The 27,997-nt window shown below is 38.5% G+C and overlaps 1 protein-coding gene across 2 annotated transcripts; it reads left to right on the top strand.

The window, feature by feature from the left end:
* Positions 1 to 37: 37 nt before the first annotated feature.
* Positions 38 to 27,958, top strand: SLC13A4 (solute carrier family 13 member 4). Of its 2 annotated transcripts, none has more exons than XM_069858665.1 (16): positions 38 to 873; positions 6,951 to 7,079; positions 9,635 to 9,771; positions 10,339 to 10,520; positions 11,273 to 11,327; positions 12,934 to 12,973; positions 15,370 to 15,447; positions 16,917 to 17,107; positions 18,016 to 18,135; positions 20,953 to 21,054; positions 22,201 to 22,302; positions 23,375 to 23,472; positions 24,600 to 24,730; positions 25,504 to 25,665; positions 27,059 to 27,257; positions 27,519 to 27,642. In XM_069858665.1, exons 1-15 carry the CDS (start codon positions 775 to 777, stop codon positions 27,239 to 27,241), a joined length of 1,809 nt encoding a protein of 602 aa, XP_069714766.1. In that variant the 5' UTR covers positions 38 to 774; the 3' UTR covers positions 27,242 to 27,257; positions 27,519 to 27,642. The 2 variants fall into 2 exon arrangements, with proteins under 2 accessions (XP_069714766.1, XP_069714758.1); XM_069858657.1 differs by lacking the exon at positions 27,519 to 27,642 and adding an exon at positions 27,821 to 27,958 and having other exon boundaries at positions 40 to 873; positions 27,059 to 27,196.
* The last annotated feature ends 39 nt before the right edge of the window (positions 27,959 to 27,997 follow it).

The raw sequence follows: 27,997 nt of genomic DNA, 5'->3' as shown, positions 1-27,997 counted from the left end.
CCTCATTGGTGAATTAGAGTTGCACGAATGTTTTTAACAAGTTTTTATCTCAAGATCAAGTATAATCTGTGTTGGAATTGCTGCCCTGTGAATTCCAAACTCGGGGCAAAAGTAGGGTAAAGGCAGCTACAAAGTAGAAGCCAAAACTGTAGCAAAGATACAAAACCTGAAGGAGCTGCAGATAATGTAATTTTTTTTTTTGTAAGAAGGAATTCCTGCATTTTTGCTCCTGTGCACTGAACAATAAATTGCTGCTTTCAATAATTTTCCAGCAAAAAAGAAACCTGTATTTGAGATATTCAGACTACCAAACAGGAGAAAAAGCAGCAGCCTGAAATATGTATTACCTGATTTATGAGAACAGGAATTACTTTGCTGGATGATGGAAGAAAAAGCTTTCCAGAACATGGGGATAAAGATACAACAATGCTACACCTCTGATTCTGAATTAAAAAGGAAAAATGTCAAAAGATCACTATGCTCCAGCTTTCAAACCTCTGTATGTTATGGTCTGACAATAATTTAGATGTGCTGATGAGCCCTACTTAAACTGACTGTGTTTTTAATTGAAAGTTTTTTTCAAAACAACAGACTGAAGAATAAATAAATTAAGAAATCTATTTTAGGTGGCTGGGTGGGGATGAGAAATGAGGCTGTGAGACACCTGTGAAGGAAATCGAGACACAGGTGAAGGAAAACGTGGAGTGGAAGTTGGAGTATCTGAGGAACAAAAGAAGAAACTCAAGGAGAAGAAAGCTGTCAGAAAGTAAGAGTATGGCAATGATGAAGGAGATTCTCCCATCCAGAAATCTCTTGCTCGTTGTCCTCATTCCAATTCTGCTGCTTCCCCTGCCTCTCTTATATTCCAGCAGTGTAAGTACATTTTAATTTTCTTTTTAACAAAGTCTGAGTGCCGCAGGTAGTCATGCTGGATAAGTCTGCAGTCCGCAAAAAGAAAGGCAAAGACCTAAACAAGCTCAGCTCTTAGAATAAACAAGGACTCAAATTTGAAGGGCTGGGAAATGGTCACTGTAAGAACCAGAGATACCTTGAGTTGTGTCACAAGCAGAGCTGAAGAATGAGATGAGGCTAATAAAGCACCACTTTAAAGCAGAAATATTGCATCTCTTCTTTGTCGATAGAAATGTGTACATAGAAGGAGGAATAAGAAGAACAAATCCATAAAACTTTCTATTAAAAAAAAAGATATCTTTAAACTATCTAGTGTAATTACTTTTTAGTAATCACTATGTAGGGAGGAACTTTCATTTCGTGTGCATTTATAGGATAGCAATTCAAGCAAGGCGGGAGCTAGGACTCTGAGACAGACAAGTATGACCTAGCGTGGCACTGACTAGTCTAAAGCAGGTGTGATTATCTCTGCTGAAACATTGAAGCTCTGGCAGTAGCTCATAAGATGGCTCAGAGACATGCACAAGAATACAAAGGAGGGAATAGTACACGATTAACACACAGCCCATGTAATGGGAGTGAATGCAGCTGCACTCCTGACACTGGTTTTGAGCTACTGAGTACCCTTGTCCGTATGGCTAAGTCTTCTCTATGCACGTCTATGCAACTATAAACTATAAAATAACAGTGTTTTCCTAACTTATAGAGACAGTGATGTTTAACTTCTCAAAATTTGCAATGTATTAATAATCCTGCAGCTGGCGTTTCTATAGTCCTAGGCAGAAATCTGGCCAAACAGTGCAGCAATTTCCATTCCTTCCTCTAGCCTGATAAAGAATAATATTTCCTTCTAGTACTAGAATATTCATAAATACTACTATTTTATCAAATAGAAATGCAAAGGATTAGAATTGTATAGCAGTTTTCAAAAATCAAACTGTAGTGTTTTGTTTGGAAAGAAAAACAGAATTCATAGAAAGGAAATGTTCCTGAACCACTGAACTTTATGTTGCACTTCAAATGAGTTTTCCTGCTCTGAACTTCAATGTATTTCTTGGCTGTGTCTTATAGCAGTTTCTCATCTCCGAGAGAGGGGATGAACGACAGACAATTGCACTTTCTTCAGGGAACAACAGGGTTCACGATTCCCACAGAAGTTTGTTTAATAAAAAGGTTTAATCTCTCCCAGTGTCACTGGAGGGGTGGCATAAGAACAGACACTCCTTGACACATCCATACCACACTCTAACTGTAGCATTCTGTATGCCCCTTGAGATCCTCTCCATGGAAATGTGACATTCATTGCACTAAAATTTGTCAGTCATGTTTGCTCTCTACTGGATTCAGAGGCACAGGGTGCAATAAGGAAATTCTTTAATATCCAAGGGAATGTAATAGCATCCATCAAATCTGTGCTGAAACAGTTCACTGACAGCATTGCTCCAAGAACTGCTGTTTTACAGTACAATCTCCTCTGCACTATTATTCTGCACCTCATGGTGTTGCTTTACAGCAAAGTGATATGAAAAGCTTTCAGATGACATTTTGCATACACTTTATACGGACATGGGTGGCCACAGATGGTAAACTACTGTTGTGGATCTGACCCAGAGTTGGACAAATGTTTATAATGTTGTTAAGAAAACATCTAGACCAGATATTCAAATAGTTTAGTGTAGTAATTACTTTGTTACAAACCATTGACTATAATTACTTCTAAAACCAGAAGATTAAATTTATTGCCTGAAGAATTACTTTTATTTTCATTTATCAGAAAATTATATTCATTTTCTGTCTTTCTTATAGAGATCAGAATTACCAGGTGGTTTATATTTGCATTTCTGCAAGGAATCAGTTTGCAGCTTCTTTGATGATACCAGCACAAGTCTGAAAATGTCAAAGGAGTGTTACATGGGTTATTGGCAAGAGCAATCAAAGGCAACCTGACTCAGAACTGTTTGTAGATATAGCTTACAAGGAATAATGTCCACAGCTTCCTTTCTATTTTTTTGTGAGAAAAAAATGATTGGGTAGAAAATAAACCTGAGAAAATTTGTTTGATTTCTTCTTGTCTTTCCAAAGTTTATACCTGCACTATGACTTTTATAGCAAGTTTGAGGCATGACTAAGTGCCTTTCAGGCCACCATGCACACAGAAAAAAAGCTTCATGTGCTTAATAAACCATGCATTTCTTTAGCCCTGTCCTTATTTCCCTCATCACTAATAATGACATGTGAGCACTTTTACCTCTTTTTTTTTCAAATTATCTTCCTTTTTTTTGTAAAGCCATCAGTGATACCATGAAGTATCTCACATGAATTCAGTCAGTTGTGGACAAGGTCTCCTGTGGGCACTGATCCTGTGGCCACATTGAATCCAATCAAGGACACATGGATGAATCCTCGCAAGTCAGCAAGAGTTGCTGCAAGTTGTGAGACCTGCAGCATCAGGTGACATTGACACGTTGACATGCTAAATCAACAGAATGGACCCTAAAGCTCAGATCATGTTCTGAACAGCCACAGATGGCATACTTTCATTCACCTTTGTTTTTATTTACACAAGCTGGTGGAGAGAATTATAGTGTGATCTCGTCAGCTCAAAGATGATAGTACAGAGGCTAGACCACCTCTTTTTTGCACAACTTAACCACATGCCTACGTGCAAGGTATGTAATGCACATCTGTAAGTGGGAAAACCTCCAACACAGGGTTTCCTCTTTTTTTATCACTCTGAGATCCTCAGATGTTTTAGTTACAAAAGCTGTAGGTGTGACCATTATTGTGGATTTTTTAGCCATGGCTTCCTTGCATATCCTCTTTTGTTTTCCCCTAAGGGGCTGACTGAAGATAGGTAGTAGTCTCTCCAGCCATTATATGTTTTCCTGTTCCCTGCTTGAAGCCCTGTGGTGGGCTTAACAGTATCTTTCAACTGTACAACAAGAAGTGAGAAAGGTAAAAGACTTAAAATTGCACAGCCACCACTTCAGTCCACTACTTAGTATCTCTGGTAACATTTAATTAAATATATAACTTCAGTTCCATTAAATAGAAGAGATTGATATGGTTTCTCTTGGAAATAAGCTGATTTAAAGCACTGAAAAAATAAATGGAGTTGGTAGGCAAGCTGATTAAGTTTTTAGTGGAGATTATCAAACTTGTCTTTCCCAGTACTTGCCGCTCAGCTTTATGCTATTTAAAAATGTACTTTATTTTAGTTTTGTTTGTAAACTTATTACAACCAGGTGTAGACTGATTACCCACTTTGTGTACCAGAAAGACTCAGTGCCCATCCTAGCTATGTTTTGATAGAAGTGCAATTTCCCTTTGTCCTATTCCATTTCCACTATCAGTCTAGTCTACTTTATTGCTATGCACAGAGATGTAATAGAAAAGAGCAATCTATGCTCAAAGAAATTAAGGAGAAGTATATTTTTGGAGGAAGAACATAGTTTGGATTCAGATCAGGATTATATTAATTTCATGAATTTTGGTAAAACTTATCTCTTGGATCTTATGCCTGCGCTGCTTTAAAATAAAAGTTAATGCTTTTTCATTAAAAGGCATTTTTCTCCTCAGACAACTGCTGGATGTCATACAGAGCCCATGCAAACAGATTAATTAGTTACCAGAAACTAATGAGTTAAAAAACCAAAAAATATGTCAAATAATTAGTCAGTAGGTCACAAAAATGACCCTATGCTCTGCTCTCTGTGGAATATTAACCAGGAAGCTTAATGTGGTTAGAAGTGACTGAGCAGCAAGATGGTTAATGTTTAAGAACCAATCCATCAGCTTCATGACTCACATCTAAAATAGTTTTACCTTCCTAGCTGATGGTACTAAAACACTCTAATGCCTGTCATCTCACTTTTTAAATTGTTTCCATTTTTAAGTCAACATTATTTGTTTGGTTTTTTACTGAATAATCACTTGAAGTTATTACAAACCAAACATCAGTCTTTGGAGTTTCAAACAGCATAACAATTCCAATTTATAAAATACATGCTTCAGAATCCATGAATATTAAAAAAACCTTTGATGTGATACATTCTAAACCAACCTTCTCTAGCCTCTTTTATATTTTTCTTTTGGTAGCAATGAAGATACAATTTCAACACAATTCTTTTCTTTTAATGTTTTGCTGAAGGATCTGATCATAGAGGACTAATGAAACCTGTACTGGAGAGATTAATACCTTAACCCCTCTTCTATAACGGTTAAGGAAGAGAAAACATATGCATATTTTTATGTGGTTCAAAGTACTTGTCCATCTATAAACAAAAAATCTAGAACTGAATTTCTCCAATAACCTTTCAGGTACTCTTTATAGTCTCTAAAGTAATTGGAGTTTATCTGATTCAAGGAAATTTTTTTCCCCAGTAACCTTGTTTCAGTTATTTCTGTGGCCTTGCTTCCTTGAATCAGAACAATGTTACACTTCTCTGAAATAGGAGCCAGAGCAAGGTTTAACAGCTAATTCAAATCATAGCTTCTGAGTAAGCTTATCTGTAATTTTTAAGCAAGTAAAGGAAATGGTTCATAGTTATCTATCTTAATTTTTCCTCTGGGCAGTGTTCTGCCTGTTGTTACTATAAGCTGTACTAATAAAAAAGAGAAAGAGCCAATTGTGGCTCTTTGTTAGGGGTAATGTAAAAAAAAACATGTACAAACATGAATTTAAATACAAGTTATTGTTTCATTCTATTGAATGCATATCCTTGTATGGTCTTACTTTCAACTTTACCACCTTGTCCACAAAACTGATTGCAAAAAAATAAACTGAAATACATATTCACTGACTTGCACAGAATCTGTGGAAATTGCTTCTGTGACTGCTTGAAAGCTGCTCAATTAGGGAGTCATCCAGTCAGGAAACTGAATTAATGAAATTATATTTTAACATATTCAAACAGCATCTGTGAACAGTGAACATTCTAAACAATGGCCTTTGTGAGCTGTGAATCCATATAACTTGATACATTCATACAGAACATCCAGTGAATAGTGAAGAACAGGTAGATTTATAGCTGGTGTAAATCCATGCAGACCTACTAGCTTCCATAGAACCATCAGTTAGGCCCAATACAGCAGCTGTCTTCAAATTTGAGAAGAGGAAAGGAAAAATTTTCCTGAGGGTAATTTTCCTGAGGGTAATTTCTGTAATTATTACAGGAAATATCCCTCGGTTTCTAAGCATAACAAACTGAATCCAAGGAGAACTCCACTGAATGCCATAAATAGAGACATATCTATATGAAAAATGGACCAGAAGACTTCTGTGGGCTAGCTGCGTTTTCCTGTAAAAATATTCAGTAGATAGCACCTTTCTCAATCATATAGAAGCTCTCCACGGATGCTCAGCAGAATGTTGACGCAGCTTTCTCTACCAGAACCTTAGACAGCAGCAAATCTGGTTAATTAACTCTGTCAACCCATTGCCTCTAAGATCTTCAGGTCTGTGGTCTTCTTCCAGTGGTCTGTGGAAATAACCTGAGAAAATAAAATCAACTGGCAAAAAATGTAGGTTTGCACATTGTTTGAAATAAGCAATCTTTCAGAATATTTCCCAAAAGAGACACAATGCAGCTTTATCCACACTCTGGCAAATGTAAATGTTCTAATCTGATCCTGAAAAATGTGAGTTCTTGTCCTATATTGAAGAGAAAGTTGTGTAGAAATACCAGCTCCACAGGCCCAGTCTGAGGAGTCATGATTGAATGTTTGGGAACAGTTGAATTATGTACATCAAACAAACCCATAAATGCATTTGGAACCATTATTTTGCTGATAAATGCATGTATCCCAATGTTTTGCCCTAGTTTGTATATGGAACCTTTCATTAATATCATCTTCTAGAACTGTTTTTTCAAATGGTAGCCTACATTTCACAAGCAAACAGCTGCATGTTATGACATCCTTACACAGTTCTTCTTGAGGGTTTTTTTTTTAATGCCCAGGCAATCTCAGGCTGGTGAGTTGTATGACTGTGTTCACAAGGGTCATTAAGATGTAACCTCTGTGCTTTCTTCCTACAGGAAGCCTCATGTGCTTACGTGCTGATAGTGACGGCTGTATACTGGGTCTCTGAAGCAGTACCGCTTGGTGCAGCAGCCTTAGTTCCTGCTTTCCTATACCCACTTTTTGGAGTCATGAAGTCCAGTGAGGTCAGACAAGTGTGCACTATTTTATCAGTTAATCTTCTTACTCACAGTTAATTATTTGAATATAGCTAATCTTAGTGGACTAGCAAGATTAAGAGGTGTGGGAAGGAGACGTGTACATCCTGAAATGTGCGACTTGGGCAGACCAGTTCTTTCTTCTGCTGAAGACAGATAAAGAAATGGCTGTATTAGCCATTCTGTGTCCACTCTGCCAGCTACTGCATCACAAACAATTCACAAAACTTATTGCATCAAAGGGTCCTATCTCTCCTCCAAAACCATGTGAACAACAGTTATGGAATAAAGTGTAAAGTTTCATTCCAATTATCTTTATTATAGGTGATGTACAAAGTATGAGGCTATATATTCTAAAACCAGTTACAATTTACTTTATAAGACTAGATAATTCTGTTATGCAGGTGAATGTCTAGACTTTTTTCCAAGCTTTAGTACTACTAAATAATACTAATACTAAATCTTAGTACTGACTTATTGCCATGAGTTCTAAGGCATCATAGTAGCTGTAAAAAAAAGGCTCTTTTATCAGTTCTGAATTTTCTTACTTTAGTTTCTGGTAAATATTTTTTTCTTTCACAATATGCCAAGAATTCATCTCATTTCATTTACAGCTTCTTTTTTCCTGATTTTTTCTGTCTTTTTTGAGGGATGAGAGGGCATCACACTTCATTTATAAGGACTAGAAATACAGGTAACAACACAGAAGAATATATAGCAATCATAAAATTGTTGAATTTCTAACACAATCTGGCACTGGGCATGCCCATAAATAGATGGAGACAAGCACAAACCAAGAGTTTTATGACGTGCCTTGTTCTTCCCAGTAGTCTAACAACTGTGTAATATAATCAGGTACATTTCCATACCAACACAGTTAAATATTTTCAGTAATTTTTTTTTCCTACCATAAAGGTAAAGTAGTTATTTTTCATTACAAAATTCTGCAGCAAACTGGTGAAGGAAAATTTAACGGCAGCCTGTCAGAAATTCAGTGTAATATCAAATTAAATGACAGTGTGACTACTGCAGAGAGCGTATTATTTACTTTAGGAACAGAAATAAAACTCTGTCTTTTAAAATAAACAACTGTGATGATGCTGCAATATTTCCAGTCTGCTGTTCTGGAATGCCATAGAAGCTGAGGACTCTTGCCTAGCAGTTTACACTACAAATAACTCACGGGGGCTTAAGAACATGAGCCAGTGTCTTCTATATGCGTACATGTGTAATAAGAATATTAGGATTTGCTTGTTTCTTCAAAATGACTGTGAAAGGGATAAAGGAAAACAGCAGATTGTTTGTGCTATGGGGTTGATGGGTTCAGGATCCTTTTTAACAAGGTAGCAGGAAAATAAGGAAAGTTAATGAGAAAGAATCTGGTGGAAGAAAGCCAAAAAAGTGATATTTAAATGTTCTAGCACACAACTGTGATGGCCAAGCCTATTTAGGTCACTGTGTGGATTTGTTAAATACATATAATTAAATATGTAACTTGCTACAGCTTTCACAAAATGTGATTAGTGTCATCCTTGCGCATTTATGGAGGAGCATCAGTATAACTGAGGACAATGGAAAAAATACTGCTTCTGATGATTTTAATTGTTTTAAAATGCTGGCATCTGTATTTGGTTAGAGGAATAGTTTTAAAGTGAAGTAACTATGTTTTGGGAAAAATATTCCAACAACAGTTTGGTAAGTTTTGCATCAGAACAAAGTGAAAAATTTAAGTAGATTCCAAGCATCTGTTCATAACTTTAATTTTCTCCCACTTTGTTTGATTTCATGCCCACGCAAGAGAATGTTCTGATTTGCTTCATTATTATTTTTGCAGTCACTTCACAGAACACATTCTCATATCTTAGCAAGCCACACATTCAAGAATGCTACTTTAGGGGACCCATTTGATGAATTTTTCTCATCCTCCTTTAAATTAAGTTTTCTTTTTTGAAACTTTGCCCTATTTTCCTGATACAATGGAGATAGATTTCCATTGTGAAAGGAAAGGATACACAGCCTTTGTGAATCATCACAGCAATAACCCAACCTTTCTTTATTGCAAGCAGAGAATGTGTCTCTAAATCTTTTCCTGAAGGGACTGTCACGTTTTGCCCAACAATTGAACAAGACAAAATAAATACTAACAAGAGACACAATGGCATCTCTAGAATGAAAAAGCAGGTGAAGAACATGAATTAGTTGCCTTCAATCCAGAGGTTTGTCTGTGGCTGTTTCAATTTGGGCCTAGCTGAATATGATTAACTGTAGGCAGTGAACACCTTCCTCAAAGAAGTAAAATTTCTCTTGATCTCTTCGAAGCTCAGAAATCTACTAACAACTAGGTTGTTTGTAAGCATAACATGACAGAGATTAAAAATAACATTCTGACTTACGATTTCTTAATTTTCTCGAGCTCCCTGTCATTGTTTCTCTGGAGGGGTGGAGAAATCAACAATACCATACTACTTCTCATTCAGCTTGCTTTCTGCGTATGGTAGTTACTACATTTTTAACTAGTAATTTCCCCCTTGCCCTTAATGTAGGTGGCTGCTGAATACTTCAAGAATACAACTTTGCTCCTGATGGGTGTGATTTGTGTCGCAGCTTCTGTAGAAAAGTGGAATCTCCACAAGCGAATTGCCCTGCGTATGGTCATGATGGCTGGAGCAAAGCCAGGCATGTGAGTGAACCCGTGACTTCGGGCTAGTCTAAGGCTGACAGCAGCAGCTTAAATACACAAATAACAACTGCTACTTTTCTATCCATGGGCAAAAGCTCTTTTTCTTATTCACCTTTCCTTTCAGAGTTTGAAAGCTCACAAATTTTCTCATCCTCTTTCTGCCACCTACTCCTTGACTTGATGTCCCTTTGCTTTCTATTTTTTACTGATACTGATTTTACTGATTTTACTGATTTACTCTGATTTTACTGATTTACTCTGGTCCTTCTTTGCTTGTTATTTAGCAAACACAAAAAAATGCTTAAATCCTGGATATGCTGAAAATCCCTGTTTCTCATATCACATGCTTATTTCCACATAGGAGAGCCAATGGTTTCCAGTTATACATTGTCTTACAACAGTTCTCAGCACAAGGCAGCATTTTATCTACACACAACACGATATTTTGGCAGCCACAAACAGAAAAAGACCTTATGTAGTTCTCATTTGACTAATGAAAACGTCAGGCATGGAGGCTTTAATATTTCTGAAAATGCCTCAAGAAGGTTTCCCTGTGTTGTACTCCAGGTTGCTTCTTTGCTTTATGTGTTGCACCACGGTGCTCTCCATGTGGCTTTCCAACACATCCACCACAGCTATGGTGATGCCAATCGTGGAGGCAGTGCTCCAGGAGCTAGTGAATGCTGAGGAGGAGCATGAGGTCATCAATACTGCAGGCGGCACCATTATTGAAGAAAACGAGGCAATAGGTATTTGTCAATATTGGCCATCCTTCTCTCATTTGTTCATAAGTACACAAACTCGTTGATATAAATTTTTCAAATTCTATCACGGTCAGAACTCTCTGAGCTCTGACACCAAAGACACTGATCTATACTCTTTCTTTTTGTACTGTGATATTCCTTTAAAAAAATAAAGTAAAATTGAAAAATGTGATGGGAAAACTGGAGTAGGGAAACTATTTATGTTGAATTAGGGCATGTACTTGAGTTTGTGTGCCATAAAATCTTAAGTCATAGCATTTTAGAGTTGGAAGAAAATCTCTGAGGAGAAAGACAACGAAATGTAGAAGAAATGCAAAAGTGTGCTCTATGACAATCCCATATTTGCCCATTCTAGCCCTGCCCTTCCAGACTGCCCAGGTCAAAGCAGGTGTCACAAAAAAAAAAGTATAGGAACACTAAGGTTAATTTCATTTATTCCTTCCCAGAAAGAAAGGATTTGGGAAGAGAAGAATCTCTTTTCTTCCAGTTCAGATTCCAGGCTGAAAATGATGCCCTCTAACTTTGCCTGTTATGCATAGGTATGATAGTCTTTTAATTGACAGAGGCACGTGATCAGTACAATATGACACAATGAAATGCTGCATGAGGCTCAGTGAGTAGCTGAGAGGATTCAGACAAGATTTTGTTTGCAGTAGCAAACTCCACGTTCAGTGCTGTGGCCCAAGGGCTCAGCTCAGTTCTTACCCCAAGGGCTGCTTTCTCTTCCTTCCTTTCAGGTCTCAGCGAAAAGCATGGCCAACCTTCACTGGAGCTTATCTTCATCAATGAGGAGTAAGAATGAACCCCGTACATCACAACTGGAGATTTGAGCCCTGTTGCAATGAGATGAACCCAGGAATAGAGCCAGGAAGGGCAAGCAGAAGCTTACAAGTGAATGTTTTAGATGTGACCGACAAGGAAGGCTTATATGAGAGATAAGATTAATGTAATGGTCTAGATCTCACTAAGGCTTCTTAGGATTCATTTACTTTTTAATACTGTGACCATTTTAGAAAGAAGGAAAATGTTTCTCATGGTTTGAAAGATCTTCTTTTGAGCTCTGTGTTTGTGCTGTATAAGAGACAACTGTCCACAGATTTTGATTCCTGTTTCCCTGAAGGAACAGTGATGGAGAGGACCCAAGTGCCCACAGGCCATATCTAGATTGAAAACTCTTACAGAGGATTCCTAAGAAAAGACTGAACGGTCAAAAGCATTCAAAAGAGAGATGAGGGACACACAACCAACAAACCCCACCCCTCCTCCCCCTAAAAAAACCCTGTGAAGCTCTTCAGAAGTTTGAAACACTAATGATTTCAACCAGGTCTCCATTTGGGGTAAAATCTAGTAAGGTGAAAAGGGCAAATCAAGTAAGTTACTAATTTCTTTGTCAAATTATCAAATTAACTAGCATTTCAAGATACTCATCAGAACACACAAAGTCATTGTCCTCAAACTATGTTATAGGCTAAATCCTGAGAAGCATCTTCTTATAAAGCGTGAGAATAAATTGCACAATGCCTTCATGAGATCTCTCTATTTTGTTTGCAATTGTTCAGAATGAAAGAGAAAAAAGATCTTGTTATACCTTTAAAAATTACTTTAAAACAACAGTGTCATTGAAAAAGTACATGTTCATGACTTTACACTAGCTTGCAAGATCTAAATAATTTTCTCATCAATCTGGAGATTAATGGCTTCTTCAATATCCCTTCTGCTGTTGTCTATTTTTATCCCAGCCATATTTTCTGTGCAATATAGAATCAAATTTTCAGTATGGCATTGTGCCATTAATCCCGTTAAGCCCTATGGAAGAGTGTGCATTGGATATTTCATAACAGAACTACTGTTAAAATACTGTTACTTGAAATAAGAACTTTAAATTTAATGAGAAAAGTAGAACATCTTCTGGAATTAAATCTGTTTTCAATGTCAAAGTAGAAATTCAGTGGATTATTAATATGGTCCCCATGTCACACAGGACAGATTTTGTGAAGGTTTTAATGTGGCACATTTAGATGCTCACAAGTAGCATTGGAGAGGTTGGAAGACAAAGAAATTGAGTAGAACAAGCAAGCACTAACAGTGATTCACTACACTGTGAATAGAGTCCATTCCTAGGATGGAATATATGCTACTTGGAATATATATTTTTTTCTTTCATAGAGTTGGAACCCCACAGCTACACAGCTAAAGATAGAGCTGTGAAACTTAATGGTGACTTTCATGTTTCTGGCCAAGATACCACATAAGAGTCACTAATAAATGGTATTCTTCACCATTTCAGTAGGTACTAGGTCTCCCGCACATGTTGTTCCTTCTACCAGAGATGTATTCCTTCTGAGGGAGCTGGATGTATAGGCATTTTTAAAGTATATTTTCCTTTCTTTGTTTTTAGCACTACTACTACTGACTTCAGCTCCTTGATGCAATCAAAGGTATTGTCATAGGAAGTATCTTCTGAGCTACATTGTCTTCTAATGCAGGAAACATCATAGCAGAGTCCACACAGCTCTGCAACAAACTGTTGCTTCCCTTATTTCAAAAAAGTAGTGGCTATTGGCAGACAGCACGTATTGCAGAATGTTCTGCTTTGTATTTAACCTGTCAGTCCACATCAAGTTGGGGAATATTAGCATAGTAGTGTTTGTTGTACTTCCTGCTGGAAATCCTGAGATCCAGTCGGCAAACTAACAGTTCCGTTAGGTTCCTAGCAAGCTCAGATATGACCTCCAGGTATTGCCAGCTTCTGCAGCTGAGACAGAATCACAGAATCACAGAATAACCAGGTTGGAAGAGACCCACCGGATCACCGAGTCCAACCGTTCCTACCAAACACTAAACCATATCCCTCAGCACCTCGTCCACCCGTGCCTTAAACACCTCCAGGGAAGGTGACTCAACCACCTCCCTGGGCAGCCTGTTCCAGTGCCCAATGACCCTTTCTGTAAAGAATTTTTTCCTAACGTCTAGCCTAAACCTCCCCTGGCGGAGCTTGAAGCCATTCCCTCTTGTCCTGTCCCCTGTCACTTGGGAGAAGAGGCCAGCACCCTCCTCTCTACAACGTCCTTTCAGGTAGTTGTAGAGAGCAATGAGGTCTCCCCTCAGCCTCCTCTTCTCCAGGCTAAACAACCCCAGCTCTCTCAGCCGCTCCTCATAAGGCCTGTTCTCTAGCCCTTTCACCAGCTTTGTTGCTCTTCTCTGGACTCTCTCCAGAGCCTCAACATCCTTCTTGTGGTGAGGGGCCCAGAACTGAACACAGTATTCGAGGAGCGGTCTCACCAGTGCCGAGTACAGAGGGAGGATAACCTCCCTGGACCTGCTGGTCACGCCGTTTCTGATACAAGCCAAGATGCCATTGGCCTTCTTGGCCACCTGGGCACACTGCTGGCTCATATTCAGTCGGCTGTCAACCAACACACCCAGGTCCCTCTCCTCCAGGCAGCTTTCTAGACAGACTTCTCCCAGTCTGTAGCACTGCATAGGGTTGTTGTGCCCCAAGTGCAGGACCCGGCATTTGGCCTTGTTAAACCTCATGCCATTGGACTCTGCCCAGCGGTCCAGCCTGTTCAGATCCCTTTGCAGAGCCTCCCGACCCTCCAGCAGATCGACACTTCCACCCAGCTTAGTGTCGTCCGCAAACTTGCTCAGGGTGCACTCGATGCCTTCATCCAGATCATTGATGAAGACATTGAACAGGGCTGGGCCCAGCACTGAGCCCTGGGGAACCCCACTTGTCACTGGCCTCCAGCTGGATTTCACACCATTTACCACCACTCTCTGGGCCCGGCCATCCAACCAGTTTTCCACCCAGGAGAGTGTGTGCCTGTCCAGCCCAGAGGCTGACAGTTTCTCAAGCAGAACGCTGTGAGAAACTGTGTCAAAGGCTTTGCTGAAGTCCAGGAAGACCACATCCACAGCCTTTCCCTCATCCAGTAGCCGGGTCACTTTGTCATAGAAGGCGATCAGGTTAGTCTGGCAAGACCTGCCTTTTGTGAACCCATGTTGACTGGGCCTGATCACCCGGTTCTCTTGCATGTGCTTCATGATAGCACTCAAGATCACCTGTTCCATGACTTTCCCTGGCACTGAGGTCAGACTGACAGGCCTGTAGTTTCCTGGGTCCTCCCTGCGGCCCTTTTTGTAGATGGGCACAACATCAGCCAGCCTCCAGTCCAGTGGGACTTCCCCAGTCTTCCAGGACTGTTGGAAGATGATGGAAAGGGGTTTGGCCAGCACATCCGCCAGCTCCTTCAGTACCCTAGGGTGAATCCCGTCCGGCCCCATAGACTTGTGACTGTCCAGTCGGGCTAGCAAGGCTCTGACCACCTCCTCTTGGATCACGGGAGCCTCATTATGCTCCTCTAGCTCCTGGGTTTGTACACAGACGGAACGACCCTCCTTACAACTAAAGACTGAGGCAAAGAAGGCATTAAGTACCTCAGCCTTTTCCTCATCCCCTGTTACTGTTGTCCCTTCTGTGTCCAATCTCAGTTACTGACATCTCAGTTACTACAGCAACCTACACATATCACAAAGTCATAGGTTAGATTCTCCTACATGGTAGAGGGAAAAGACCTAAATGTTATAATTTGATGTTTAAGATCACTTTAAAATAAAATCAGGTTGTTGTTTTTTCTTAAATAATTTTTTTCCCAATGTAAAGTTTGTGGCTGAAATTTTAGGGTTTTTGGTTGGTTGGTTGGTTGGGTTTTGTTTGTTTGTTTTCCCCAAATCCTACTACCTATAACATTTACAAAGCATCATCACTTCTAATCTAAGTGCTCCTAGGAACAGAAGAAAGGCTAATCCAAAGGCATTTGCCTCCCTACAGAATATGAATGGTGTGCACATGATAGCGAGTCCTATTGGAACAATGAATTCTAAGAGCAGTGGGCAGCACCTACCTCAGGTAAGGGGATGTTAGACCCCAGGGGTGAGAGAAAAGATAGATGTGAACATGACCTGCTCTGCACTGTTTCATATTTGTTCCTTGCAAGCTGTGTTACATAGAATCAATCTTCATCATCCTATAGCAGTCATGGCTTGGCCCTTTACAAGTTCTTACTCTTATTTAGATGCCCCCAGCACAGGTATTTTCAGAAGACCCTCTTCCAGTGGGTAGTACAATTCATTTAGCTTTACATTCAGTAATGTGATCGCAAGTTTCCCTTCTTATTTGGCTGTTCTATCCAATTTTTGCAAAGCCTCCTTGGAAAACAGCCCAACTCAAAAATAACAATCCCTGGTACACAACATCTTATTCAGAACTAAACGAGCAGCAAGCATGGACCATTCATCTCTTCAGTCACTTCATTAGGCAATCTGGGCATTCACCTTCTTTTAGTCTTACCAAATATTCACCCTTGAAATCTTCCATTACATCAGTCCATTCCAGTATTTCTACTTATCTTAAGTGGATACAAAAACTGATTGCTCTTTGGATTACAATTACATAGTATCTCAATGGCATAAGTTGATGTCCAGGAAAGATTAGACTAAAAAAACCAAATGAATTTGCATTCACATTCATAAGAATCTGAATGTGTGTTTCCAAAAAAAAAGCTAATAGGCTGCTCTTGATACTTAATTTCTTCTTATGCCCTTTCCCATAAACATACAGTGGTTATTTTGTAAGAAAATTACTCGCTTTTAACCTACAGGGATTTTAGCCTGGGTACCCTCAGGATGATGACTAATTTTACTACGTAAACCAAAATCAATAAATCTGTTTATCTGAACCACTGGCTGCCTTTTTCCTGATCCCAAATTACATCCTTGGGTTGCATGTGAAGAACTTTAAAGTACTGTACTTTTTCCTCCTGTACAACAACTTCATTTATGAACATGGAGACTTTCCTGTCACTACTAAGAAAACTTCTTTTGGAGCAATAGTTTACTGCAGCTTTTGCTTCCATATTACCCAGCCTTTTTCATGTAATTTTTGAGATGCCTAGCACTCCATTGCTAATTAGAGGCCTTGAGCCAGCGTAAGCGCAGAAAGTCCATCAAGCATTTGTCTGGTGGCTGCTCATAAGCCTCAAGGATTATGAATTCTTGCTGCTGCAGTACTGGCATCCAGCCCCTGTAGCCCACAAAGGCTTTTGGTATCCCACTGACATTCCAGTCAGAACTGGAGCTAGCTGAAAGCATAGCCAAAAGTCCGATTACTGTTTGTCCTACATTTCTGCTACAGACCAGGCAATTTCAGGCCCCTGGACAAGTTTCTAGTTCTGATCCCAGTTAATCCTTGTGAAGAAAAAACTTCTCCCTCTTAAACAAACCTGTTGCTTCTCTGGGACGAGTACTACTGTGGCATTAGAACAAGCTGGGCTGCTGTTCTGATCACCTGCTTTCTCTGGCTAATTTATCCCCTCACAGGCTCAGATACTCGTCCTGCCTTCTAAGTCCACAGAACTGGGTATGAGCACTAAGTACCGGTATCAGACCAGACACGACCACATGGTCTGTAAATGCCTCTCACTGAGTATCTCCTACGCAGCAACTATTGGTGGACTGACAACCATCATAGGGACTTCCACTAGCCTCATATTCTTAGAGCACTTCAACAAGTAAGTGATATTGTGATTGTGGGAGAGTGGTGGTTGAGTCATTATCATCTCCACAGCTTTCCCTGTGGATTATTTACTACCCCAAGGCACTCTTGTAAGACAGTCACCTTGAAGGAAATTTTGCCTCCTCCTCCACTCCAATGTTATTACTCCTGGTTAATGGTTGAAAAGGGGAGCTTAAATTAATATATATCCATGTCTTCCTCCCATGCAAAATAAAAATTTGTCAGCATGTGGTAAGAATTAATTTTCTCCAGAAACTTCTTTTGATTTTACAAATGGATTATCATGAAGGAAGCAGCCACCTTGGAAAAGTAAACAATAAAGACCTAAAGAAGAAATGTTATAAAATCAAGTTCAAGTTGTTCTATGGGTTCTTAGAAAATGAGTTCTTACAGTAAACCTAGAGGCATCACTAGTAGTACTTGGGACTGTTAGATCTTGCTGTTACAACAGCTCCATTAAATATCCATATCATACATCTTTGTCAGAGCCCAGCAGACTGTAGTCATTAGTTGTTTGGTCTACAATAAGCATACAAAGAGATTCTGTGTGAAAATGTTCTTAAGTCTGCTGGCACTAAAAGGAGCTTTAATAATGACCATAGACAGCATAAGAATTTCACTCCTGGTATTTCTAAGGGCTTTTGAAGCTGGCTAGGCAATATGGAACGTCTGGTCTTAATAGTGGCTCATCAATTGTTCAGGCATGATCAATGATTGGAATTCTTTGGTAATTGATTTCGCTATGCACATGCAATGCAGCTTTTGCAAGTACATACTGATGCAATTTTTCTATGATGCCATGACAATTTATGTACAGATACATGTGTGTGCATGTATGCATATTGGCAGTGCCCATCTTTTTACTATTCTAACCTCACATGCATACTTTTTTATTCTCTACAGCCACTACCCAGATGCTGAAGTGGTGAATTTTGGAACCTGGTTTTTGTTCAGTTTCCCCATTTCCCTCATCATGTTGGTCCTGACTTGGTTCTGGATGCATTGGTTGTTCTTGGGTTGCAAGTAGGTGCAGATTCTTCAAGATGCATGGACTACAAAAGCAAGGCAACTGTGGCCTCTCTAAAACATTTCTCATAAAGATGTTTGCAGTTGCAAATGACAAAAACTAAGGCACAACTTTCTGCTTTCCACAACAGCTATTGGAGGAAATCTTATTGCTTAGCTGCACTGTACAGACAGTAGTGGTATTGCTGCTTGAGAGTGAAGTGCCTAGGTATTGCTGATGGAAATTCTTACTGTGCATTTAACTGATTTTTTTATTTTCATGACCATGAGGATCCCATTGTGGATCAAAAATTTTGTTATAAGTCCTTTCAGAAAAGTACAACTTAAAAGATGAAGACACAAATAACTGCAAGTGAACAAGTTACTTCTCAGATTTGCCCCTCGCTTAATGAAATTAATGTAAGATCACTTAAAATTAAAGGTAAACAGGTTCCATATATATTTCTCTTTAAAGTGGAAAGGACTTACAGCCTGAGATATGAATATCTTTTGCTATCAGTAAGTCCTTCAGCCCCAAAATAAGAACAAGGCTCAGTCTCCTAGTTCATTTGTACCACGTAGTCTCTTTGCAGAGGCACTCAGCAGAGTTAATGAAAATTGACTAAATGTGCACATTTAGAGTGGATTAGTTAATCTGCATTAAATTGTGTTGCAGACACATTTATTCAGAATTAAAGTGATCTTAATTTGATTTAGTTTACTCTTAAAAGTAAGCTGAAGTGACAGCACCTATTTATTTCACATAAGACAATGAATAAAATGTTGGCTTTTGCTTGTTGCTGACCTTGACTAAATTTGAAGGTATAATTTTGAGGTGAATAGCTCCATGGTCCTCTCTCAGTCAGTCTCCTGAGTCTTGTAATTCCAAATTAAAAGGCTAAAATAAGTCCTTCTATATGTATTTTTTTTTAATCTTGAGAGGAAAAAGGCCCTAACATGGCCCCTAATGACTTTTTTTTCAGAAAATAAAATTAATTGAAATTCCACAGTGCATCCAAGACCTCATGTTGATTAATGTTGTTCTAAATAATACCAGCGACTGAAGAATTATTGACTTTTTGAGAAGTAATCACTTGATTTCAAGCCTCCTTAATCTCTGACTCCTGTTCACTGCAGTTCATTAAATAACATTATGTTAGGTGCTTGGCTAAAACACTCTGCCTTCACATCCTCCTAAGCCTAGAAACACTTAAACACATTGAAAGGGCTGCCTAGTGCCAGTGCATAAATGTTTACTGGATTCCTGTAATGTTCTTTTCCTAGGAAGACCAGTGTCATCAATTTATTCTTACTTGGCCTTGTTGGAACAATATGTCAGACTCATTTTTTAGCTCTAGACTAGTTCAAAGGGGAAGGATAATGGACTCACCAAATTATTTTTGCCAGCAAAGCAGAGCTAAGGGTAGAATCGTTACTATAGAACTGGCCAAGAACTGGCTACTATAACCCATGTAGCACTTCTCTTCCTGCAGCTGCATTTCTGCTGGTAGATTTTATTGGAGTCTAACAGCAAGGTTTGCAAAGAAATTTGAATTCCTATAGATGCTAAGTGCACTAAACCCAAGTATCACATAGATGCCTATTTATATGTGAAATGAAAAGCCTGTTTAAGAAGTTTTGCTAACCATATGGGGCCTGCCTGCATCTTGACCTATGCAACTTCCTTTGAGAATCTGGTCTTAACCAGATACATGGAGAGAGATGGTTTTGCCAGTAAAATGGCATGGATCTTCAGTGGGGTACCAAATCAGATATTAAAGTAGCAGGAACTACAAAAGCAGGCCACTGTGTTCCCATGGTACTTCAGGCACTGATGTCCTTGCTGCTGCAGACTGTTTTAGACTGGCTTAGCTAGAGAGGTTTCTTAACCCACCCCACGCACCTCTGTGTGACAGAGGGTACAGGTGGAGTGGAAAAGCAAAAATCCATGGATCCAAGCACAAAGCATGACAAAGAAAAGAAAACTAGAAAGAATAAAAGGAAAAGGTTAACGTAAGCTTGAAAATACCCTGAATTCTATTAGGAATATCCAGGCTTCACTATAGTATGAAGGCAATCTGAATGAACTAAGGACTTCACCTAATTTTCATATAGCATGTTTACATGTATTCAGATACGAAATGTGCTTGTGCTTCTATGTCCCTGGCAGAAGTACAGGCATTTTTCACCTCTTGGACTCTGTGGCAGAGGCATCATTGTTACACCAATTGTGCCTGGTTTAGAAACATCTAACATTAGTAGAAGCAGACAGGTTATGAAAACTATTGGGATTCTCAGCACAGCTTTCTCCCTTTATTTATAGTGAATCCCGAACATTCAAGTCAAGCCCGGGCCCAAAAGCCTCATATGTTTTGGCTCTCCCTGATCCAACTGGGAAATAGACAGTTCCCCCATTGAAAAGATCTGTCAAAAAAAAAAAAAAAAGTTGGCCTCTGCCACAGTCTTTCTATGTGATGACAGAAATTAGCCATAGCCTTTAGAAATTAGCCATGGCCACAACCAGCTCTTTGAGGAAGTTTACACAAAAGGTGTCACGGTTTCTAATAGTTCAGTGAAACCAGTCAGTAGAAGTCTGTGCACCCCATGGACTTTCCTACTCTGTCTAGGACTGACTCCCAGAACATCTGGAAACTAGACTATGCAAAGATTATGCACAATAATTTCCCTTCCAATTATCATCTGTCTTTGCCTCAATCACATCTCCCAACAGCCATCTGGCAACTGGAATTTTCAGTTTGCATAATTGTTGTTATTTGTTTAAAACTTTTTTTCACTTGATGCCTTTGTCTAATTTTACTGTACTATTTTCCTCAGTTTTAAAGAGACTTGTTCTGTAAGCAAAAAGAAGAAGACCAAACGGGAAGAAATGTCAGAGAGAAGAATTCAAGAAGAATATAAGAAACTGGGAAATATTAGGTAAAACAGACCTGCCTTCCCCAGGAATTTGCCTCTTTAAGGAAGACTGTCCTCTCACACTCCCCTCAATGTTGTCTTTGGCTCATGTAAATTATTATTAAATTACCTTCTCATCCTCGTTTCCAGGATAGAAATAGATGAAATGCAAAAAAAGAACTAATATCAAAGTTTTTTTTACAAGCATGCATTTATTTACTCATTTATTTACTTCTAATGGAAAAGGAAATAAAAGGAAATATTCAGGTTTACACTGTCCAAGGGTCATCTCAGTTAAAGCTTGTCTCTACCTTTGAACTAAATCAGCAAAGGAGCCTCTTTTCCCAATTCAGGCACGTATTTATTTTGGTGGTTGGAAGTTTACTGTTAACAAAGGCTCTGCAGCAATCTCCCATGCCACGAGATGTCCAGCCCTCTTTGTTGACCATAATCTTCATCCATGGTGCCAAGGAATGTCTCTTATAAAAGATAATTTTGCAAGAGTTTCATTTTTCAGAAGTGATAATACCTCATAAAATCCATTCTTTCCAAAACATTTTTGTGTTGTTCAGCTGAAATGTTGACGAATCAACCTGTTGAATATGATCAACTCTGAATCTAGATTGTTGTCCAGACTGTGCCTAAATGTGAAACCATACCTAATTTAAATCTATCCTAAATGAAAACTCAGTATCCTCAAGTTACCTTATATTTATTCAACATGTTTAAAATCTGTGCTAATTTACACTGCCATTTGCTCTTACACTTTCCACTCTTTTTAAAAAATGCAATAGAAAGTGTTTACAGTGGAATAGTAACACGAGCTTTACCTTCTTAACACATTTAATCAGATAATAATGCAAATACAAAGCAAGCATTTATAAATATTTTCCTTCAAGTCTTGCCCATGAATGACTGAATTGAAAATACAGACGGATATTTTTAGCCTTTTTTTTTTTACGGGGTTTAGATAGTTCTCAGCTGGAAGCCAAATGTTGAATTCTTTAATTCAAACTAATCTTCTCTTCTATTCTCCATATGGGATTTTTTATCCCCCTTTTTGGAACCAATTTCTATTTTCTTGCTTCTGGAATTTGCTCTTGAGATTTTAGACAGACTTTGGATTTAATTTCAGGCTTTTTTTTCCTTTCCTATTTTTTTTATTTCTAGCTATCCTGAGATGGTAACTGGATTTTTCTTCATTCTGATGACCTTGCTTTGGTTTACTCGTGAGCCTGGCTTTGTACCAGGATGGTCATCTTTTTTTGAGAAGTAAGTGCAATTCTGTGAACAACTGCAAAGAAATATGGCCTTCCATTTTCTGACTTTCTGCAATAATTTTTAGCCTTAAAACATCTACAGCCACACTTAACAAGGTGGTAAAAAATGAAGTATTTATTAAAAAATTAGGGGTTTTGCTTTTAAACTACATCTGTCCTCATGCTGGCAAATGGTATAATTTCTCAGTAAGCAGAGTGAAGCAAGTAGAGACTGTAAAATAAACATTTTAAATGTAAAAACATAGGAGAGATGGATTTTTTGGTTAAAACATTTTAGTGCATTCATAGAGAAGTTGTCACTGAAAGACAGCTTTTCTGACAAAATCTGTATTTTTTTTCTGAAGATTAATTTTATTGGGAAAATATCCATTTCAATTAAATATTGCAAATAATGGTGCCTGAATAATTTTTCTTTTATTTCAAAAAATGCTGAAACAAATTATATTAGCAGTAGACACAACTCACCATGCATATCAAAGAATAAGTGATTTGAACTTAAATTTTCTTTACATTTCTACTGCATTAAATTATCTCAGTTTTTCATCCTAATTTTGACAGAAAAAAAAACAATTTATCCTACTGAAATTTCATGAGGATCTCTGGATTTTGTCACTTCTCAAATTACTTTATTTATTTTTCAGAATTAATTTTAAACATTTAATTTAAAATCTATCTACAGTTCATCTCTAAAGGATCATTGGGGCATGGATTTTCCCTAGAATATGTTTTCTGTTTCTTGCTTCTAGCAAACACACTGTTTTTCTGTACCTCTGAGTTAATAGATTTGTACACCAAAAAGGATTTCTTTTTTTTCACTAGAATGTTAAAAATTGTTTAGCAGTGATTTAAATTGGTTACAGGAGTAACTTTAATAAATGGGGAAAAAATCCAATTTATATCCTTGATGCAGATGTATTTTCCTAGTGGGCTGTTCATAAGACTTCAGATGAGGAAATAAAACTTCACCTGCACCTGCAACACTTTGCTTGGAGCCATGTACTTTGTTTGGGAATGTTTCTGACTGATAGTGTGTTTTTATGACAACCCCACTGTTTCTTCCCCAGGAAAGGATACCGAACTGATGCCACTGTCTCCGTATTTCTTGGTTTTCTCCTGTTCCTGATTCCAGCAAAAAAGCCATGTTTTGGAAGAAGAGAAAAAGGTGAGGAGGCCGCAGCAAGAAAAAGATCTGAAATGTTTTTCCAGTGGCTTTAATGACATTTTTCTGTTCTCTATAAAATGCTCTGAGATTTTTTTTTTGTGGATAGTCAGGATTCAGTTCCTCCTCTGATAGCAACATCAACCCCCTTTTAATTTTGTTATTTTAATTATTATTGTCTCATCCAGATTACAAATAGATCTTTTATCTGAGGCCACTATATCTTCTGTTTACAGAGTTACCAGAATTAATGACTGTTTTAGGAAAGGTTTAGATGCAGTTCTATACAGAGAACTGTAATGCAGATGTTTGCAGAACTGTATGAAGATAAATTCTAGTAAAGAATTTGGTCATGACTTACACAGCAGAAATTATTGATAATGTCATAAAATAAACATAAAAGATGTCTGTAAATATCAGACAAGGATCCAATTTTGCACAATGCTTCTTTCACAGTCTTCTTGATAATAATAATGCAAATTATTTTACCTTCATGTCTGAGTAGCACTGGTGTTGAGCAGTTTGCTGCGCCAGGCTTTCAGCAGCCCTGTATGAAAATACTATTGCCTGCATAGAATCTTATGCAGAGATTACAAATGTACATGGATATGTTTATTTTTCATACTGACATATATTATGCAGCTTTTAGGAAAAATGACAGTCTCTAGCTCCTACCTCAGACATCTAAAAATATAGTGTCCTTAGATAAAATATAGGGGCATAAAATGCTCTTTATCAAGTTTCATGGCCTAATGGAGATACAAAATGCCCCTTTTTTGAGAAAATAATCCCATTGTAACTCCATCTTTACAGTCTATAAATAATTTGTGATCACATATACACAACAGAGAACACAGTCCCTCAAAAAGCTGTAGAATGAAACGCAAGGGTTTATAAATACATCGACAGAGCAGTCAAGAGGAAGTTAGGACATTTAATATTAATATGCTGCATTTTCTAAAGCCGAGATAATCAGAGAAATAGGTTACATGCTTCTTCATCTCTCTCACAGATAGTTCTCAAGACAGCTCCTGTGGATATTACATTATTCTTATCGGTATGAAAAATGTGAAGATCTTTGCAAAAGGCCAATGGAATACTGGTCATATACTTGCTTTATTTTGATATAGGGGATGGTGAGAAGTCAACAGACATTAAAACACTGGATCCCATCATTACCTGGAAGGACTTCCAGAAGACCATGCCCTGGGAGATTGTAGTGTTGGTTGGTGGAGGTTATGCCTTAGCAGCTGGATGCAAGGTGTTCATTTATATTTTTATTGTCCTTTGTAAAAAAAAAAATAAATAAACCTGGACTTTTTTTCTTTTCATAGAATCATAGAATCACTAGGTTGGAAATGACCCACTGGATCATCGAGTCCAACCACTCCCATCAATCACTAAACCATACCCCTCAGCACCCCATCCGCCCGTCTTTTAAACACCTCCAGGGAAGGTGACTCAACCACCTTCCTGGGCAGCCTGTTCCAGTGCCCAATGACCCTTTCTGTGAAATATTTTTTCATGATGTCAAGCCTGAACCTCCCCTGGTGGAGCTTGAGGCCGTTCCCTCTTGTCCTGTTTTGTATCGTCCCCAGTTTGGATTTACAATGTGGTTACTTTCAGGTACATAACCCAGTCCCTACTCCCTGCAGTCAATGGATGGCTATTTAGGTAGCAAAAGATGGTTAGGGCTCAAGTCAATTGTGTAAACATCTGCGATTTCAGGTGCTTTAGGATATCTAGATATTTCTGTAAGGCTGGCAGACATGACACAGGATCTGAAGGAGACCTCACACGTTCTCAACTAGCTAACCGGACACAGGGGGAACCTCTCAGCTGCCACTGGGTATTCCTCTTTAGGCAACTGAATCAAGCTCGTGCTGGATAAATCATACTATGGGCTCTACTAACTGCTGTGAAATCTAGTTTACTGAATAAAAGGAAAGGAAGCGTTGACACTGTTTATTTGGTAGTGGGATTCTCTGACACACGAAGTATTTAGTCATTCTTGTGCTTCTGTCCTTTCTCCAGACCTCTGGCCTATCTACATGGATTGGTCGGCAAATGCTCTCCCTGAGCAGCCTTCCCTGCTGGGCTGTAACTCTGCTGGCCTGCATTTTGGTGTCCCTGGTAACAGAGTTTGTTAGTAATCCAGCAACCATAACCATCTTTCTGCCTATTTTATGTAGTATGGTGAGTAAAAATAATGACATTTTTAGTCTGTTGTTTCATGACAAGATCATGGGAATGTCTCAGGACATGGGGTATTGGCACTCTGGTCATGTGAAACCTAGCCTTGGTTCCCAGGATACAGTTCTGCTGCTTTGGGTTTAGGAAAATTAATAAACTTAGGCAGCCAAAAGCACATCTTAGCACCAAGAAATTTATTCAAAATAGTAGTCATCCACTCACTACTTGTAAGAAATTACTTTAGCAGTGACTTTTCTATTGGATTAAAATGTGCTTAAGGGTGTGATTTGCTAAGTATACTGTCATCTGAAATGATAAACAGAGATGTTTCTAAGGGGCAGAAAACATCAGGAGACCAGTGACAAAGGCAGAGAGTAGAGATACAAAATGCATTCTACATTAGAATAGCAATTGCAGAAAGTGGTGTTATTTCTTTTTTTTTTTTTAAGTAATGTGAAACTTTTCTTATCAAGTATGCAGGCCATTAATTGTGTTCCCCTATTATAACTATTCCATGGGATTGTACCAAAGTACGTTATGTGAACAACTCTGAGGTAATGTGAAGATATGGTTGGATGGAAATAAGTAATTATGTTTTTATGGTTTATGAGTTCAAATTTACCTCTGCTACATGCAGAAAGAGACTTTGCTAAGGAGAAATTTAGAGCAGTAATCTACTTTCAGTAGTCTGAACTTCTATCTTATAGCAGTCCCTTTTTTGACTGTAGAGGTAACCTGGAGTTGCTTCCCCCTCCAAAATGAAGTTAGTCTTGTAAATATCCTTCCCTTTTCCTCTGACATACAACTAGGCCATAGCAACATAAACAAAAATGCAAAATTTCACCACCACTGAAGGCTACAATAGAAGAATAGTTATATAGACCACTGTAAAGAATACTCTATCATCTTCTGCCAATCTTGTCATGCAAGTTTGGACCACAAAAAACTTGTTTTCTTAACCATCACCCAGGAAGACTTTGCTAAATGATCTTAGTATCTTCAGCAACTGAAGGAAGTAAGTTCTTTGTGCCAACCTGTTGTCACTTTCCTTGGATGAAGTTTGAAGTGGTAGTCGTTGTTAAGGCCCAGAAGACACAGCACAGAGAACAAGTGGGAAGAAAGAGTAAAGAAGGCCTAATAGCAGCAATTTCCACCCTCACCCAGTGTGAAATGGCTCAAGAGAAATCCCTGGAGACTGATCGGCTCCTAATTATAGCGCTACCCTACACTAAAAGCCAATCAAACAAAAAAAATTCCACACTTAGGTTTAGAAACTAGGGAGGCAAGATTCATAGAATCTCATTTTCTTCATGTAAAGCAGAGATGGTCCTTTCATTCCAACTGTGAGCAGTGACTTTTGTTGTTTAAGTAAAATTTCTCCTCCTCTCTCTTCCAGTCAGAAACCCTGCTTATCAACCCTTTGTATACCTTGATTCCTGTCACCATGTGCATCTCATTTGCGGTGATGCTGCCAGTAGGTAATCCTCCAAATGCCATTATCTTCAGTTACGGGCACTGCCAGATTAAAGATATGGTAAGTTTTGAGACTGAGTATGCTTCAAGCATATCCCATGCTTAAGCAACCTCAACACCTTGTCCTAATCACATCCAGAAGCCAATAATAATGATGATATTGGTGCTAATGTAAAGTCATATTGATCTGGTCTGCTGTTGTGTGATTGAGCTGCAGGTTAAGAACATCTACAGATCTGTTGTTAGGATATCTACAATTCTCATCTTTATTTTTTCATGAATATAATGGTCTAAGCAGGTATGAAAGAACAGGAATACACAATCTTTTGCACTGACCTGTTAAGACAAGTACAGGAGAGCATGAGAGATTAGTTATCACATAGCTCCACAGTAAGTCATGTAGTTACCAGCCTGCTATGTGTGGTATAACACCCCATTATGATTATCTGATTGAGGAATTCAAGTGACAAATTGAGTAGTTCTCCAATGAGATGCATCAAACATTGTATATCACTCCTTAATACTCCCACAATACTGTGCTTTTTTTGGCTGTATAAATCAGTACACACATTCTATCACTGTATATATGTCAGTGTACATACACCCTAATGCCCTTGTTCTTCCACGTTAACTGTTTTTGATCAAGTTGTCATTGATCATTCTCTGATGCATTTTGCTTTTGTAGGTGAAAGCTGGCCTGGGTGTAAACCTGATTGGCCTGGCTGTTGTCATGGTGGCAATAAATACTTGGGGAATTAGACTCTTCCAGCTGAACACTTTCCCAGACTGGGCAGCCGTCAGCAACATCACTAGCCAAACATAATACCAATGAAAAAGATAAAGCAAAGGAAAAGTGCAAGAC

This window comes from Phaenicophaeus curvirostris, chromosome 1, assembly GCF_032191515.1.
Source record: "Phaenicophaeus curvirostris isolate KB17595 chromosome 1, BPBGC_Pcur_1.0, whole genome shotgun sequence".
NCBI lineage: Eukaryota > Metazoa > Chordata > Aves > Cuculiformes > Cuculidae > Phaenicophaeus > Phaenicophaeus curvirostris.
Note: the sequence above shows the minus strand (reverse complement) of the source record. Positions and strands in the feature narration are given on the sequence as shown.